This window comes from Lagenorhynchus albirostris, chromosome 2 (assembly GCF_949774975.1).
Source record: "Lagenorhynchus albirostris chromosome 2, mLagAlb1.1, whole genome shotgun sequence".
Classification (NCBI taxonomy): domain Eukaryota; kingdom Metazoa; phylum Chordata; class Mammalia; order Artiodactyla; family Delphinidae; genus Lagenorhynchus; species Lagenorhynchus albirostris.
In genome coordinates this window covers 166,526,080-166,545,511 of record NC_083096.1, presented here as the reverse complement: position 1 = coordinate 166,545,511, position 19,432 = coordinate 166,526,080, and the positions used below count along the sequence as shown (strand labels likewise).

Below are 19,432 nucleotides of genomic sequence, written 5' to 3'. Positions count from 1 at the left end.
TTTTCACTGAACATTTCTTTCAACTTTTTTGATATATGTTTGAAATTTTCATAACAAAATGTTGGGGGGAAAATATTCTGTGTGCACCTGCCACTCCCTATGCCAAAAGCACCCCTCCACCCAGGTATCTGCATGCTCCTGCCCTCGCTGACCCAGATCCAAGCAACAGGAGACCAGGAACTTTTGACTGTTGTATCCTCAGCACTTGATGCTTAGTCCATAGTAGGTGCTCAATAAATATCTGTTGACTGACTAACAACTGCCATTTCTGGAATGCCAAGCACCGGACCCAGCATTCTGCGTACATTATTTCATCTACTCTTCCCCTCAAGCCTGTGAGTAGAGGCACCACCGCTCCCATTTTACAGATGAGAAAACTACGGCTCAGAGAGGTGATGTGAGCGCCCAAAGTCACAAAGCTAATAAACAGCAGAGTTGGAACCCAACCCACATCCATCTGACGCCATGGCTTGTGCTGTTAACTTCTTTGCAATTCTGCCTTCCATTAACTAGACAACTCACAGTCTCAATTTCCTTATGAGTCAAATAAGATGAGCTGCTCTGCTTTCCTCACAGAGTTATTAGAAATGTGAGACTATGTAAGCATGCTTGGCAACCTGTGTTTCGGAAATGAAGGTGAGCAAGTGGTACCATGACTGTGGCCTCCTGTTCTGAGTGACCAGGCTTCCCCCGCGTGTGATGAATCAAGTCAGAGAGACTGCAGCTTTCACGTGTAATCATGCGTTTTCTGTAAAAAGCAGGACTCTATGAGAATACTCACCAGGCCCTCCTCACCTGAGCCAAGTATTGTAAAACTCAGTCATGAGCAGCAACCAAGGAGGTAGGTAGGCCCTCCATCTCCTCTCTGGAAGCTTGTCCGCACCAAGGGTTTGATCCTGCTCTGGGCATGCCTGGTTAAAGTGTGGCTAAGTCAATAATTTATTCATTTAACAAACATGAGCTTTGGAGTCAGGCAACATGGGTTCAAATCCTAACTCTGCAAATTATTAGCTGTGTGACCTTCGGTAAGAGTACCAATATCTCTGAGTCTGTTTCTTTACCTGTAAAGTGGAGAAAATCAGGGTCGATCTCACAGGGTGGTTGTGAAGATTAAATGAGGTAATGCACATAAAGTGTCACATGTGTAGAAAACACTCCATAAATGTTAGCATTATTATTATGGCACAAGCTTGGCATGTTTACCATAGGAAACTTCAAAAATGCAAAGGTGCATAAAGCTTCCATAAAGCACCCACGATTTCATCATCTCCCCAAACCAGCTCTACTTCTTTGTGCATATATCCTTTCAGATTTTTTTCTATTCATGTGAATTTATGCCTTTTTTCTTCCCCTACGACAAAAGGGATTATATAGCAAATGTTTAGTAACTTGTTTTTTTCATGAACAGAATATCATAAGTGGTTTCCAAGCCAGGAAAAAAATCTTTCTATAACACTATCATGGTGGATAAGAGCCCAGGCTCTGCCACCAGACTGCCTAGGTTTGAATCCTAGCTCTATCACTTACTGTGTGACCTTAGGCAAATGACTTAACTTCTCTGTGCCACAGTTTTCTTTTCTTTTTTTTTTTTTAAATTTATTTATTTATTTATTTATTTTTGGCTGTGTTGGGTCTTCGTTGCTGTGCGTGGGCTTTCTCTAGTTGCGGCGAGCGGGGGCCACTCCTCGTTGCGGTGTGTGGGCTTCTCATTGTCGTGGCTTCTCTTGTTGCGCAGCACGGGCTCTAGGCGCACAGGCTTCAGTAGCTGTGGCACGTGGGCTCAGTAGTTGTGGCTTGCGGGCTCTAGAGCTCAGGCTCAGTAGTTGTGTGTGTCACAGTTTTCTCACCTGTAATGTGGCACCAGTAGTAATCTCTTTGTCATAGGACTGTTGTGAGGATTAGATCAAAATGCATATGATACTTAGAGGAGTGCCTGCACATAGTAAGTGCTGTGTGTCGTCATTCTCCATGGCACACCGATTTCCACAGTAAGGATGTGTGATCATTTGTTTGACCAGCTCCCTTTGTGGGATAGCTGGGCTATTTCTAAACTGTTTCTGTTCTAAACATACTATGAACATCATTCATTAACAGGGCTCTCTGGGGGATACAGACACACGTATAGGAGGTGGCCATCCAATGTCTGGATTTTTCTGTGACTCACGTGGGACAGGAACAAAGCTCAAGGGAGCTGGGCCAGCCGTGCCTGGCGGGTTTGAGGGGATCGAAGCTGCTGAAAGAGGTGGGTATGCAATTTCCTCATATGTGAAATAGGGTGTGATGATCTCTCTCCAGGCTATTCTGAGCTATTTTGAGCTCAGTTGAAGCTCACATGCCAATCCCAACCCCTTGGCCATCAGAAAGTCCCAGGAGAAGAGGAGGAACAGCCCTGAATTCCTGTCTGGCCCTTGGTCTTTTGAATGAGAGCAAATGATTTCCTCTTCCCTGTCTTACTCATCTGTAAAATGGCCACTGCTGATCTCCCCTGCTGCCTGATTGGTGGTGGCAGTGTGGGGAACTGGGGAGCTCTGTGTCAGGCCTCATCTCAGCCCAGTTCTGTGCCCTTAGGATCCCAAAGGGTCCTTTCAGGTTGCAGAGGTGAAAGGCTGGAACTTGGCTAGAGCCAGAGGGGCTTGGGCTATGGTCGGTCAGGAAAATACAGGGTCCAGCTGGGACAGGAGGTGTGAGAGGAAGGGAACGGAGAAGGGCAGACTTACTGTGGCCCGTCCTAGGGCTCTTGACAAGGAGGCCTTTCGCATCATCCCACTCCAGCCAATCATTAGATCAACAATCCTTACCATCAAGAGCCATGTACAGGCACCAGAGCATCAAGGCTTCATATTGCTCAAGCCAAATTCCTTTACCATACCAACTGCATGACCTTGTTTTCTCTGAGCTTCAGTCTTCTCATCTGTAAAATGGAGCTAACATGTTCTGCTTCTAAACATAGGGCTTGAAGTGTCTCCAGAGTTGACCTTGGCACAGGGTGCACAGGGTGACTCAACTCTGGACACCAGTGAGTTGACATTTGAATTGGGACTGGAACCCAGACCTCCAGATTGCATCATCTTGGGCCAACCCTGGGATTCTCTCTGCCCTTCTTCTGCTCTCAGATAGTCTGTTGCCCAATAGTAACTCCCAGCCACATACTCCAGTAACACCCAGCCACTCCACACTTCTCCACATGGAATGCCCTTGTCAGGAACCTATTTGATGGCAGGCTAGACAGTGAGCTCCAGAAAGCTGGCATGTGTCCCCAGTGCCTCTCTCATCTTTTCTCTGGATTATTCACCTACCCATTCCGCAGTGTGCCGTGGCACTGTCCTAGACGACAGGGACCCAGTGAGGAGTGGAAAAGACCACAGATACGGCCCCTAACCTCACAGAGTTGACTGTCTTAGTCCCTGGCCCAGGTAATCTGGAAACATGCAGTCATGGAGAGGAGGGCTATTCAGGTTGACGAACCCCATGGAGTCTGGAGCCATGACCTCACCATGTACCTATGCCTTTCAGCCTCCAGTCATATTGATTTAGGTTCTGCCTGTATCCTTCTCCATGAACCAACCTGCCCTGGCAACTGAAGTCTTTTTCTGTAGTTCCAAGCAGAGCATTTCACAATGACGGACAGCCTTGGTGAAACTTTGAGCTCACAGAGTATGTTATCCTTGGCTGCCCGGTGACACTTTATCAACGTGCTGGAGTAGAGGTGAAGGAAGAAAACCAAGTATACTGTTAACAGAAATGACTTGCTCTTACCTACTGCATGCCTGGCCCTGAGAGTTCATCATCTGGTAAGCCTTCAAACAAACCTGCGTGAAAACAGAGGCTCTGAGACATTCAGTAACTTGCCCAAGCTAGTAAGTGGCCAAGCTGGAATTTCAATCCTGGTCTGAAAAAGCAGGTATTCTTGCCATTTTTCTAAACTGCATCTGTACAGGGTATGAATCCCATCCCCAAGAAGCTTTTCATCTAGGTGGATGGACAAGCCTCACCCAAGAAACCACAAGTTAGGAACAATACTGACAGAGATGCTCTCTGTAGAAGTAAAGGCAGGAATGAGGGAAGATAAGGTTGTACTAGTGGGTTTGAGGACAGTGAATAGATAAGGCTTGCTTGCCTGAGGAGGCCTGGAAAATAGGGGTGGGTCCCCATTGTGACCATCTTTGGATGCCATAATAGAGAGAATGGGTTTTCTCTTTCAGGCACTGGGTGATCCTTGAAGATTTGCAACAGTATAAAAGAGCAGCAGTTGAGGATGATGCATTTGGTGTAAATTACAAGTTCCTTCTTGGGGCGGGTTTTTATTTCAGGGGGTGATCACAGGGCAGGGAGAGGTCCACGCATCCCAGGACAAAACAAGACGGCATCTGCTTCCTGTAAGTATTTAAAATGTGCTGTAAGACCATCTAACTGTCCCACTGTTGGTGAGTGTTTAAGTTGGTACAGCCACTTGACAGGAGATTTTGCATTCATCAGAAATATTTAGGAAGGGTGCATTAATTATAGCATGTAAAAATGCTTATGTTAGCTAAAGAACAGAATACAAAATTGAATATTTAATATGATCACTATTCTGCTTAATAATAAAAGCAACAGTAATAGTAATAATATATCATCCATGGGGGAAAACTGGAAAGAAAGGGGAATATATAGAATGCTAACAGTAGTTGTGTTAAGGTGATGAGACCCATGGGTGTTCCCCCCAACCCAGCAACTGTGCTACATTTCCCCAGTTTTCTTTAATGACATGCATTCCTCTTTTCGACATACATTCACCTTTTTCTTTCTCTTAAAAAAATTTTTTGTTGTCTTTTCTAATTGTTATTTTGCCATACCTACGTTGCAGGGGTAAATGAACAAATAGATGCAGAGCACCTAGCACGGTTCTTGGCACAAAATCGGGGCTCTAGGAATGTTACGTGAGAACGGTCGCTGGCCCGGCATCCCCGCATCTCCAGACCTCTGCCCGGCGGCAGAGACGCTCCCGAAGCCGACGCTCGCCGGGTCCAGCAGGCGCGGTGCCCGCAAAACCCGCCGCCCAGCCCGCCCTGCGTACGTGGAGCCCGGGCCGCACCGCCCCACACACCCCCTGCAACCTCGCGCGACGTCGCGCTCACCCACGGCCCCGCCCCCTGTGACACCACCTCCAGGAGGCAGGACTGCAGCGGCCCCGCCGGCGCCTCCTGCGATAGGCCGCCGCGCTGTCACCACGTCGCGGGAAGCTGGCAGGGCGTGTGTGTGTGTGTGTGTGTGTGTGTGTGTGTGTGTGTGTGTGTGTGTGTGTGTGTGTGTGTGTGTGTGTGTGTGTGTGTGTGTGTGTGTGTGTGTGTGTGTGTGTGTGTGTGTGTGTGTGTGTGTGTGTGTGTGTGTGTGTGTGTGTGTGTGTGTGTGTGGCTTGCTTTGTCATTCGTACCCCCGTCGGTGGCAGGCGCGGCCGGCTTCGCCGGGCACTCCAGGCTCCGCAGAAAAGGCCCCCGGCGCGCTGTCCCCGGCGCCTCCGGGATGAGAAGGGTGCTGTGAGCCCCTTACATAATGATGCGACTGACTGGAGCACAGTTCAGCCCAGATACGCACGTGCCGCAAACCCAGGCCTCGCGATTTCATAGGGTGCTAGTGATAGCCTACAATGAAAACAGCACCGTATGCTCTAATGTGGATTATAATACAATGAAATGCAATCCAATAATAATGAAATGTATCTTCGCAACAGGGCATAATATAGGATGTTATATTTATAGGGCCTATTTATAAGCCTCTATTTAAGTCTTTTCTGATAGGCTCGGACTCGGGCCCAGACACCGTAATGATTGGGGCACACTTCTGTCCTTCAAAGAGGCGGGTTCTAGAGTCCGTTTTGCCACAGCGGGCCCTGGGATTGGCCGGCAGCGGCGCAGAGGCGCCTTCGATTGGTCCTGAAGGCCGTCCGTCGGAGCGGAGGAGGCGGGGCAGGCGGCTGGCTGGTGCTGGGGCGGGCGGGCCCCGGAATTGTCATTTCTTTGTTTCCGAAGGCGGAGGAAGCGCTGAGCCCACACCTCCTCGTCCCACCCCCTCCCCCCGGGTGCTGGCTCCATGTCTGTGTGACCGGCCCCAGGGGTAGAGTCCAGGCCCGACGCGGGGCGGGCCGGCGGCGGCGGCTGAGGTGAGAGGCGGCGGCGGCGCGGGCACCCGGCCCCCCAGCGGGAGGATGAAGCGGCGGAACACCGAGTGCAGTAAGCTCCGCCGCCCCCTAAAGCGGAACCGGATCACCGAGGGCATCTACGGCAGGTGAGCGGCGGCGCCCCCGCCTCCGCCGGCGCGGGCCCTGCGGCCCCCGGCCGTCTCTGGAGGGGCCGAGCCCCGTTATGTAACCCCGACTAGGCCTCACGCCCTTGCCGGGGGCTCCCCGGAGGAGCGCTGCCCATGGGGCCCCGGGCGGCCCGCCGGGGTCCGCCCCGAGGGCGCGGGGCGTGGCGAGGGCCGACGGCCCGGCTGGGAGGGCGCGGCGGGCGCGAGCCGCCGTTGGGACTGTCCCCAACGGCGGTGACCCCCTCCCCATCCGCGCCGCCGGGCCCTCGGGGCTGCTCTAGGGGCTGAAGGGCCTCCGCTGGTCCCCCAGCCCGCTCCGGCCCGGGAGTCGCCGGCCTGAGTCGGGAGGCGCGTGGACCATATGCACTGGTGCGGGGGAAGGCTGACAAAGTTGGGAGCAGACAGTGGCCCCGCGGTCCCTCTGCGGACTGGGCAGGTGGCCACGTTGCCCCCTTTCGCCTTTTACTACTTTTATGGAATCTCAAACTTGGCACCGAGGGCTGAAGCCGATACCCCCAAATCATGGCCTGTGGCCCCGCTCCAGACTCAGAAGGAGTGATGATCATTTTCTCAGCAGCATTATTTTGACAATTCCAAGCAGATAGTTTTATTCGACCCCTTTAAAAAGGATTTTCTTCAAACTCGCGTGGTTTGTTGTTGTTGTTTTTAGTTTGTTTTAATTCTCCAAAAACAAAGCAGTGTCCTTTTAAATAGAAATTGAATTCAGGACTGAGGGGTAGAAGGACAACAGGTTCATGGGGCAACTTAGTGAGAATCCCAGCTTCCCTAAGCAAAATTTGTGTAGGACTGTTATTTTCTGGTTCTCACAATGTTAATTCTGAATGGTACCTGCCTTGATAAAGAAATGATTTCAGAGGAGAAGTAATTAGTTTACAAAGGAGAATTCTCAGGATGTGCATATAAGCTTGATTGGTGTTTTACAGTTTAGCTCTTCTAGCTGTGGGACTTAGAGAAATATGTGAGGTAGCTGATAACACCCAAGTTGCCTTAGCATAGCTGTACACCTTGCACATGCTACTGTTTACACATTTAAAATGATCCTTTCCACAAGCAGCTGACCGATGTAAACATTGGGTGTTTTTTTAAATTTCAAGCTTAAAAGGGTTAAGAAGTCAGTTGAAATAAAAAGTTTTTAGCTATATCCTTATGTAATGAGCCGCAGATCATAGGAAGAGTTCATTCATTAGACAAATACATGTACTATGTGCCAGGCCCTGTTCTAGCTAGTAAGGGTGCAGCAGTGAGTAAAACAGGCCAAAATCCATGCTGAATCAATCAAACCTGCCCATTTAAACTAAAACTGTAAAAGCAAAAACCATTTTTCCTACAGATTTAATGGGTGGGGGAAAGTTCTCTTCAAGTTACACAGACTATAATTCTTGAATAAAGGAAGGGTTTTCCCCCCTGCCTATTGAAAAAGATTTGAACAATTTAATATTAATAGTGACACAAGAATAGAAAAAGCGTATTAAACAGAGTTGGTAAAGCAAGGACAACCGTGCCATTTGAATGGCTGCTATTTACAGTAACATATGATGATGTACTTCTGTTTATAGTGAGAAGATTGGGAATCCCATATTGTTTACATGTTTTCTGTTGTATTTCAACTTCTCTGGTATTTGAACAAATATGCCCAGTTTAGTACCTGCCCCATAGTAACCACTCAGTCAGTGTGCATCAATGTGAAGAAGTGAATTTATTGTCTAATTAAGGTCTATTATTTTACTGATGAACTTTTGGAATTTGAATTTTCTTACCCTAAAGGTTAATAGTAAATGCTCTATGCAAGTTATTCAGAGTTTCATCTGTAAAAGTTTAAAAAACCAACAGTACTTCAGCTCTCAAATATCCTTACTCTTCTCTGTTTCACATTCTTTAGGTTAAACGTTAATAAAAAACTTACATATATTTCTACTTTCTTTTCTCTTGGAGCATCATATATCAAATGAGTGTTTCAATTCACTTATCTGTTTCTTAGTGTATATTATGGAGTATTATATTATGGAATATTATTGTCTGAAGAACAAGACCATAGTGTTGGGGTTGTTTTTTTTTTTTACAATTTTGTTTTTAAAAAGATTTAGAAAATTTCCAGTTATTTCTAAAGCAGACAGAATGAATGGGCTAGTTACAAATTAGGTGTTTGAGGATTTGTGAGTATCAAATTTCTGTTAATCATCACATTTAAGTCTACACTAAATTGTTTTTCACACCATTGCCCATTTTGTTTCTCAGTGTCTGGCCAATTTTTATCTCATTAAATAGAGAGCTTTGTTTTTTTCTCAGGCTCCGTTGACAGTTTTGATAACCACTATCTACTGTTTCACAGCATAACTTTTCATGGACTTATTATTTTCATGTTCTCAGTCTGCACAGCTCTCTGAGCTTGGCGTAGCAAGGAGGCAGCTGTGGTGAAGAGAGCACTAGACTGGGAGTGTCAGGAGACCTAGGTTCAGACTCAGTGTCCCAGCTCTGCTGTGTGGGATGGGCAGGGCATCCACCGCTTTGAGCCCCAGTTCTCTCACCTAAGTGAGTTTTGAGGACTGAGAGGAAATAATGTACAGTTTGTGAAACTCTGTAAATTCTAGCATGCTTAATACAAACATTATTTAGCATGTAGTTATCGCAGTTTACCATATTTGTTTTATTTTTAAGGAGTCAGGAAAGACCATAAGGTTTGGTACAACTATCAAACAAAAGTTGAGTAGTCAAAACAAGGGGTCAGTTTCTGCTTGGTCTTGCTGGAAAAAAATCCTGTTGCTGAGATGCTTTTAATCATGGGCTCCAATCCAGCAACTGTGACTGAGGTGATTGTCAAATGATATCATTATTGTCATTATAATGGCTGTGGTAGAATTCTGTTTCAGGGGTAAGGTAGATGGAAAATGGATTTTAACATTATGTTAGTATTACCTACATTTATATATATGCCCATCATTTGAAAACTGAAATGTATAGAAATATGTTATTCCGGTCAAGTTAGTAATCAAAAATAAGAGAAAGGAAATAGGAATGGTGATTATTTTCTTTTATATTATTATGAGCTAAAATCAATGTCATTTTCAAAAAATCTGAGCCAGTATAGAGCCTGACAGAGAATAGGAATTCAGTCCTCAGTAAATGTTGAGCAAGTGAATTAGTAAATAAATGAATATAAACCAATCCATTCTATTCATTTAAGAACCTGCGTTGTTTTGGTAATTATGGAGGATACAGGATAAGACATGGTTCCTTGTCTTCCAGGAGTTTACAGTCTAGGAGGCCATAATAATGCCCTCTTAAATTTGTACAGTGGTTTTGAGGTTCCAAAGAACTTTGAGTTCTGTTCAAGTAAGAATATTTTAGTTGAATTAAATTTTCGCTTGCTGTTTTAGTGGTTCACCTGATGCATTAACAATTTTGCCCTGTACTATTTTATGATGCAGTACACAGTTGCCACTATGTGAGGGAATATGTATTTTCTAACTCAAATGAAATAGATGTGAAAGTACTTTGGAAATTATGAAAAAAAGTTATTAATAAGAGAAAGTAAAATGAATAACTCTACATAACTATAACATTTCAGAGGTCCTCGGGTTTTAGGGCAGTGACTCTCTCCCTGTGTCTGCCTTCACACATGCACCAGACGCTCCCAAAAGTAATATCTAATTACTCCATGCAGTGATTCTCCAGGTGAAGTGGGGTTGGAGTGCTATGTAGATTTTAAAAGGCTTAAGGGAATTCCGGGTGGTTCATTCACCTTTCATCTTGCCAGGCTCCCTACTCCTCTCTGAGAATTAATGATTTTATAATAGGAAGATGAGGAGATAAGGTGTGGTGAGTAGAAGACAGAGGCAGAAACATTTATGTTTAAAGTCTCTGCAGTTAAAATTGTTCCTTACCCAAGTAAGTAATATAAGAATTTTAAGTAAGGCAGGTGTTTTAAGCTTCAGGAAATTATTTTATAGCTTTGTTACTGGTGGTTGAAGGAAGCATTCCTTCACTGGTGGATTTCTGGATACTTCCTGTCATGGTGTGCTGGGTTCTCCTTGTAGTATGTTGCCTGAAGCTTAAGCAGTGTAGTACTGTACCTGACTTTTACGTTTTAGGACTCGAGACTTCCCTGGTATATACAGTACCTTTTCCCATCCTTACTTCAGAGAAGAGTTTTCTGGCCTTTGACTTTCTAAATGGTCAAAGTTTACATACTTCTCAGCTTCCTAATTTCCTTTTTCAGACCCTTGTCTAAATAATCTGATCTCCAGAGATTACACTTCTCTGCTCTTCCTGCCCACCTTAATGATGTTTCCTAAGCCTGGTTTTAGACTCCTTTGGGCTGTGCTTACTAAAGCCACGGGAGGCTGGCATGACCCTTGGCTGCCTTGAGTGTACATGTGTTCTGCAACTGAAACCCCAGATACCAGTGTTGCAACCTCACAGCCTAAAAACATTTTGGTAATCTTGGTAGGCCTTAACTTCAACTATGCTGGGCTTGACATAAAAGTGATAAATGCGGTATTGTTTTAGAGGGGTATTGGGTAGGGGGGTAAGTACAATAGAGAAATTAGAAATTGAAATGTTTTCACCCACCTCTAGTGAGCTGTTGAGCTAAACCCTTGTATTTGCAGTTTCTGTGAAATACATTGAAACAAATCTGCCACACTGAATTTTGTACTTAATTTTTGCTAGTAGTATACTACCTTAAAAAAAAAAGTACTTTCCTCCAGTTTTCATTTATGATTCTTCTCGTCTGAGCATTCTTGGCAGTTTCATTTCATTAGATGTTTTGAAAATCCCTTTAAGTTGCTGCTATGTATTGAGGCAGGGAAAGGAGGGAATGTGATCTATTCCAGATTATTGGCTTAAAAGCTTCCTGTTTTGTGAATGATACTCTTCCTTTTTCTTCACATTGATACCTCGTGGCTTTTCTTGAACCTCACTAGATTTGGAGACTGATTTTAATGGTAGACTTAATAGCTTATTATTTTCACTTTCTTGTTATATACCTATATATTGTGGACCCAATCCATGTTCTATAAGCACTTTTATTTCCAGAGTCTTTTTCTTTGGCCATTTCTCCCAGATTTCCTCCGTATTAACCCTTTGGGATTTTATGTGTGTGTATGTGTGTTTTGTTTTGTCATTTTCTAGGCTACCATCTAGGTGATATACTTAGGGGGCTATAACGAGATATAACATGTATCTTGTGGAGTCTGGAGGGTCAGATAGAAATTTTATAAACTTAGTTGAGATCAAAGTGAAATACTATAATTGGATTACTTTTCTTCATTAAATTTAGTGTGCTCTTCAAATATAGTTTTTACTTTATTCTCTAGGCTTCCCAGATTTGGGTGTAATTATTTTACTTGGATAGTTTTCAAGAAATAGGTCCAGAAGAAAAACAAGTTCTCTGCTCAACAAGCTGCATGAGTAGAACGGTGCTTACCAACGGTAGAAACACATAGCCTCTGCGGGACTTTTTTTTTCCCCATCGTGGATTTCTTCAAATACCTGAGGAGTGACTACTTCCTCAAGATCTCTCACCTTCAGGCAAATGCACTCTGGTAATGGAAACTTTAAAAAATGTAATCAGCTGTTAAAGTATATTCTTTGAGGCTTTTAATCTTTATTTTGGCATTTAATTTAACTGACATCAAATTGGCCTCAGCTCATCAACCTTCTAAGATGCCTGTCACCCCCAGACTTTGAAGCCCCTTCATAGCACTGGCTTTCATTCCTTTGTATTTTTCCCTCTGCTGCCCTTAAGGATGATATGCTCACATTGACTCATGGGGTTATAACATCAGAAGTAATTTATCCCTCACCCCATCTCCTCTGTTGCCATTTCTGTTTTAGAGGTTTTGCATTTAGTGGATTAAAATGGTGCATCTAGTCCACTTCAGGTGTATCCATAGAGATCACTGACTTATTAAGGCTGTTTGGGATCTGTTTCCTACCCACCACAGGGGAGGTGACTAGAAATAATCTCGTTCTGTTTTTAAATTATATTATTACTTTGCTCATCTTCAAAACACTTTTAAAAACCAAATAAGCTGCTCAGTACTAAAGTCAGTACTTTGCCATCTTGTAGTGAGGTCAGGAGCTCTGGAGAAAATGGGGGCCATGTTCATGGTCAAACAAAAACTCCTGTCTCAGATGAGAGAGATACTAAGGCTGGAGTCTTCTGTCTCAGATGTAATAAGTATTATTTTCTTGTGTTTTTCTAGACTTGACAAACTATACCTCATGGTTCATTGTGTTTCTGGCTTTTTAAAAAATGAGTTGTCTTTTTATTTTTAAATTACATGTTTCTCTTTTACAATGACCATTCTATGAGTGTGAATATTGTTGGAAAGCAGTCTTGAATTGTCCTATCTTTTGTGCCATAGCTATTTCTGTAAAGAGCATTTGACTTTAACATCTTTTTCTGCAGAGCTTCATAGTGTGTTTACAAATTCATAGTTTATGAATTAAGGTACTGAGTGTTTATTCTTTCATAAAGCACATCTGCTCATTTTTTTAAAACTTGGTTCTCTTGGAGAATTAAAGAATTATGTAACTTGGGGGCTTCCCTGGTGGTGCAGTGGTTAAGAATCCGCCTGCCAATGCAGGGGACACGGGTTCGATCCCTGGTCCAGGAAGATCCCACATCCCGCGGAGCAACTAAGCCCGAGCACCACAACTACTGAGCCTGTGCTCTAGAGCCCGCGTGCCCCAACTACTGAAGCCCACATGCCTAGAGCACGTGCTCCACAGCAAGAGAAGCCACTGCAGTGAGAAGCACACACACCGCAATGAAGAGTAGCCCCCGCTCGCTGCAACTAGAGAAAGCCCGCGCGCAGCAACAAGGACCCAACGCAGCCAAAAATAAATAAATAAATAAATTTAGTTAAAAAAAAGAATTCTGTAACTTGAATATGTATACACAAAGGGATATAAAGAAGGGAAATAATATTTATCAAACATTTAGTAAGAGATGAGAAAGTCCAATGTGATGGATAAGCATATGGGCTTTAACATCATATGAACTTGTGTTCGATTAACGTCCCCGACACTAGTTATTTGATCTTGAACAAGTCATCTACCTGCTTTAACCCTCAGTTTTCTCATCTGTAAAATGAAGATAGTAAATAATATTACCTACTTTATAGGATTGTTATAAGGATAATTGAGATAAGTCACGTAAAATACTTAACATAGTGCCTGACACAGACAGGGCTGCTCAAAAAGTTGTTTGCTGTTACTACTATAATTTTATCTTCATTCTGTTATTTAGTTCCAGTAAGGATATTAACTTCAGTTTCACAGGTGAGGAAACTGAGATTACAGGAGGTTTCACCACTTGATAGAGACCTCTATCTGCCTTACCCCAAAGTCTGTCCTCTTTTTGTTTTACTTTTTGTGCTACTTCACCCTTTCTGAATGGTGTTTATGTGTAATAACTCTTATGGTGCTCTCAAACTCTCTACTACGTGAAGGACAGGTGTCATTATCTTCATTTTTCAGGTGAAGCAACAGGTACCAGGAGTGTCTTGTGCAAGGCCATTAATCTTTTTTCCTTCTCAAAATGAGAATCTCTTTTCCATTAAATAATCCAATATAGATGTGACAACAATGCAAAATGTGATCCTGGACTGGAATTGATTGATCAATGGGTCTATCTATCTATCTGTTGCTATAAAGGACATTAGTGAGTTCATTCCTGAAATTTGAATAACTTCTGTAGATCAGATAATAGTACTGTATCAGTGTTAATTTCCTGATTTTGATAATTGTGTTGTGGTTATATAAGAAAATTTTCTTGTTTTCAAGAATTTCAGGAGTAAGGGAACATTATGTCTGCAAATTATTTTCAAATAGTTCAGGAAAAAACTACGTATACATATATAGGGGGAGAATGATAGAAACTTGATAAAATGTTTTACCTTTTGTGAAATCTGGGTGGAAAGATATAAGGGAATTCTTTGTATTATTTTGGCAGCTTTTCTGTAAGTCTAAAACGATTTCAAAATGAGGAGTTAAGAAAATAAAAGCAATACATGCTTGTTATAAAAAATTAAAGCAGTATGACAATGTGTAAGTGTAACAGAAAAGAGCTTAGTCCTCTTGCCCTGGAATGAGCACTGTTATATAATTCATAAGTATGGTTTCTTCCTTGATCCATATAAACAAACATATATAGTTCTTTCTTAACAAAAATAGAATTCTGTTTTACACAAAAGTTTCTTGGTTTTTCTCCTTATTTAATCATGTCCATTTCTTTACATAGAAATTTATTTATAATTTTTTAGCAGCAACACAGCAGTGCATGTAGAATTCACTCTGATCTCTGCGGTCTCCTGACTCCCATTCCTGTGCTCTTTCAACAGTGTCCTGCAGCTTATTAGTTCCCTGTTTCTCAGTTTTCTTTCCTATAAAATGATAATAACTGCCTTGCTTATGTCATAGTTGTAAGGATAAAATGAGATAATATGAAAGCTTTTGGAAGAGTTACACAAGTGCGATATAAACATAAGGTATGATTAGGTAGATGATTATTACTATTAAAGATATGAAGCATAATACTTGATTCGTTTATAAAATGAATTTCTAATGTTTGTACAATGTTAACACAATTTTTTAGGGCCTGTGGGTTGTCTTCTTTCTCCTGTTGTCTTCTTTACCTCTTTTAATCCCAAACCCCATAGAGTCCACACTATTAAAAGTGTTTTTGAAGCAGAAATTCTAAAACTCTAAACTTTCCAGTTACATTAGGTTACAGTACTTGTTCCTGATATCTTAATAGTCATATAGTACTTTAGAAAAATACTATACAACACAATTCTTAAAAGCTTTTTTAGTGATTTCCATTCTAGGGTTTTTTTCTTTTTAAATTGGACATATTTCACACTGTTAGATTTGTCATTCCAGTGGCTGTGTATGTGTATAAGCATGAGTGTGTGTGTGTGTGTGTGAGTGATTGACTCTAGAATGGTTTCCTTTGCAGTCTACAGGAGGCCCAGAATAGAAAAGAAAAATACAGAACAGCTTAGGTCTTCTCAGCCTGCTCCCCTTTTCTGGATTTTACACAAGGATGTGGTTGCAGAACGTAGCAGTGGTTCTGGTCCCGAGGCTCGTGCACTACTTTCTATAGACCACCATGCCTCAAACTTTTTGTCTTGGAACCTCTTTATACTCTTAAAAGTGATTGAGAATCCCAAAGAGCTTTGGTTTGTACGGATTATATCTAAAAATTTTACTGGATTAGAAATTAAGACAAAAATTTTAAATAATTACTAGTTCATATAAAAATAACAATAATAAATGCATGAGAAGAGTGGTGTGGTTTTACATTTTTGCAGATTTCTTTAATGTTAGGCTTAATAGAAGATACTTTGAGGACCCCCACAGTAGTCAGAACCAGTGGCAGGTAGGCTAAATGGAGTGATAGTCTGGCATCCAGAGCAAGGCTGATAAGATTTCTTTCTTCCTAGGGGAAAAATAATGAGAACAGATTGGGAGCAGGTGCATGGTAATCCTTCAGGCAGCAACTGTATTTGTTATCTTCGTTGGTGTTGCTTTGTTCAGACACCCTTCTTAGTCACCTGTGCATTATCTTTCCCTATAAAGAATAAAGCAGGGAACAAAATGGGCAGCTCCTTTGTTCTTCTTGTGGACTTTACATTTAAACAATTAGTTATACAAAATGTTATTTAATTATAACATGATTCTTGTGGTACAGGATGCTATATGAACATATAATGGGGTAACAGTCTTTACTGTGGGGTCAGGGAGGCCTTTTTTGAAGAAATGATGTTCATGCTGCGTGCTGAAGGATAAGTAGTAATGGAAGTGCTTCATTTAGTTAAAGTTGTATTTAGGTAAGGATCTTGTCTGTGACTCAGAAAGAAATGTAGAAAAATGGAAGAATTAACCCTGGACAGTTTGAATGTTCCCAGTTGAGGGATGGATAGCTAACAGTTTGGAGATAAGTACTGATGATCTGAGTAGATCGTTGTCTTCTTTTTGAGAAATTGTGGAATTCAGTGGAAGTTCTATGAGTATGAGAAGTTTATACAATAAACCAATACTTCTCAAATTTTAATGTATGCACAAAGGGTCTAGGGATCTGGTTAATACACAGCCTTGGATTAAATAGGCCTGGGGTGGTCCCTGAAATACTGCTTTCCTAAAAAGCTCATACATGATGCTGATTCTGCTGGTCCATGGACCACACTTTGAGTAGCAAAACTGTAATTACATATAATAAGACTTTAGCAGGGTACCAGCTGGACAAGAGGCTGGGCAAACATTCTGGAAGTGATGTCCAATAGGGAGAAGTATTCAATAACAGTAGAGACAAAGCAGTTTGTTTCAAGAGGTATCATGCTACATACTGAAAAGTAAAAGGGATTCACAGTTGCTGTTACGGAGAGAACAGGAAAGCTTGGGATTGTGATAGATGACTACTAGCACAGCCAGTGAAATATTCCACAGACTCATTTCTGTGGTGAGGCCCAAGTGAACTAAATGACCATTAGTCTGCCTAGGGAAAAGGTCAGGTACTGAGGATTGATAGCCACCCTGTGGTAATTATATGAGCTCCAGAAAATGATCTAAGTGACAAGCAGCTAGAGATACTAGAGAGAAGGTGCACTTTACATGGAAAAAGAAGAATGTTCAATACTACTTCTCATTAATCATAGGTGATTAATCCATAGATGGAGGGTATTGCTAAATAGATTCAATTTAAAAAAAATGGCAAGGGTAGGAGTAGAATGGGGAATTCTATTGGGAATGGAATGGGAAAAAAGAATCTTATCGTTAATGTTCACTGTGAAAGAGTCACCACCATTAAGCCTAATGTTTGCATATCTCTTCTGTATTTCACTGGCACCCAGAGTAGAAGCTAATCAGACCATCAGAAGACATTATTGGTCTGCCCTTGTTTCAATATATTATTATGGAAAGTATCTTTTTGTTGCAATTCTGCTTTAAATTTTTGTTCAAGATATTTTATAGTAATTAGTAAACTTATTTGGATCAGAGAATTAAAGTAACAGCAAGTTAGCCATAAGGCATATTATGAACTATATATATATAAATATTTTATATTTAATCATATTTTTTTCATGGTTTAAAAGAAATATTTTGGAATGTTAAGGGTTTAAAACCCTGTCTAGGGGCTTCACTGGTGGCACAGTGGTTAAGAATCCACCTGCCAACGCAGGAGACATGGGTTCAAGCCCTGGTCTGGGAAGATCCCACATGCTGTGGAGCAACTAAGCCCATGCGCCACAACTACTGAGCCTGCGCTCTAGAGCCCGCGAGCCACAACTACTGAAGCCCGCATGCCACAACTACTGAAGCTTGTGTGTCTAGAGCCCGTGCTCCACAACAAGAGAATCCACCACGATGATAAGCCCGCGCACTGCAATGAAGAGTAGCCCCCGCTCGCCGCAAGTAGAGAAAGCCCACGTGCAGCAACGAAGACCCAATGCAGCCAAAAATAAAATAAATAAATTTATATTAAAAAAAAACCTGTCTAAAATTTTCTCCCCCTTTAGAATGTCATCTCTTTGGATTTGGCAAAATCTTATGACCTTCAGAATATGGAAGGAAAGGAATTAGTCAGGTTTTCTACACTGATGAGCAGTCATTTTAGTTTACTTGTCTTTTAAATTTTGTACATGTACCTATAGAAGGATGATAGGCATAATTTACTGATATAGAAGGCTCAGTGAATCAGGCAACTGTCTTAAACTTTCTAAAACTCTTATTAGATTGAAATGAATCTATAAAGTTTAAAACTAGTCCTAGAGTAGAATCAACTGTTAATTAAGATTGCCTCTTGATTTTAGAGGCAGGCCCACCTAGAAGGGGAGCCTGAGGAAAGCTGAGGGTATAGCACATGTTTGTGAAAGATCAAGTTTCCTTAGATATCTGTACTTCCAAACTGTGACTCCATAAGAACTGGGTGTCCAGGAACATCAGAGGTATGAAAGCAGCTGTTTGAAAAGAAATTAAATATATAAAAAGGAACCCCCTTGAAGTTACAGAATTGAAAATGAGTAGTCACTGTAACAAAGATGATCGTTTTTGTAATGCCTTAGGTTTAAATGATTGAGTTATTAAAAAGTATTCAACAGGCTGCCATTCTTAGGATAATGCTTTCTATACAGTGAAATGGTTTGTTGCCAGCTAGACTAGGATCCTGCCATGCCTGGGAGCACTTGGGGCAGAGAGCAGTCGGTAGAACTCTGTCTTCTCCACTTGGGGAATAGTGACAACTAGACATGATGAGGCACCCACCATGTCTTATTCGGCTACATTCCACACACAGCCCCATGGGAAAAGGATTCATCAGACAAGTAAATACATTTCCATGACATTTCTTAAATGCCTTAGGAATATGGATGAAAGGCTATTATTTCTTCTTTAAAACCTAGAAACAATTCTAGAAACAAGGAAAAAACCTTTTACTTTTATTTATTTATTTATTGCTGTACGCGGGCCTCTTACTGTTGTGGCCTCTCCCGTTGCGGAGCACAGGCTCCGGGTACACAGGCTCAGCGGCCATGGCTCACGGGCCCAGCCGCTCCACGGCATGTGGGATCCTCCCGGACCGGGGCACCAACCCATGTCCCCTGCATCGGCAGGCGGACTCTCAACCACTGCGCCACCAGGGAAGCCCCAAAACCTTTTACTTTTAAAGCCAAGCTTGGAAATCTAGTTTCAAACTAGATTTGTGCTCCTGAATGCCTGCGTGTCTCAGTTGTTCTTTCTAACAAACTATGCCTTACTCTCCACTGGATCAGTGATGGATTTAATGAATGAGGATGAGAGCTCTGTCCTCATCTGGCTAACATGACTCTAATGAAACTAAAAGGTGGGACTTAAGATTCAAGCTTGTGGACTTCCCTGGTGGCTCAGTGGTTAAGAATCCGCCTGCCAATGCAGGGGACACGGGTTCAAGCCCTGGTCCGGGAAGATCCCACATGGCCACGGAGCAACTAAGCCTGTGCGCCACAACTACTGGGCCTGCGCTCTAGAGCCTGCGAGCCACAATTACTGAGCCCACGTGCCACAACTACTGAAGCCCACGCACCTAGAATCCGTGCTTCGCAACAAGAGAAGCCACTGCAGTGAGAAGCCCGTGCACTGCAAC

At 42.5% G+C, this 19,432-nt stretch overlaps 1 protein-coding gene across 1 annotated transcript in view; it reads left to right on the top strand.

Annotated features, from left to right (window-relative positions):
• Positions 1-6,012: 6,012 nt before the first annotated feature.
• MACO1 (macoilin 1) overlaps positions 6,013-19,432 on the top strand; it is a 56,039-nt gene continuing 42,619 nt past the window's right edge. The window contains exon 1 of the mRNA XM_060141021.1: positions 6,013-6,264. Within this exon, the coding sequence (XP_059997004.1) occupies positions 6,185-6,264 (80 nt within the window). The 5' untranslated portion in view covers positions 6,013-6,184. The remainder of the gene's footprint in view (positions 6,265-19,432) is intronic.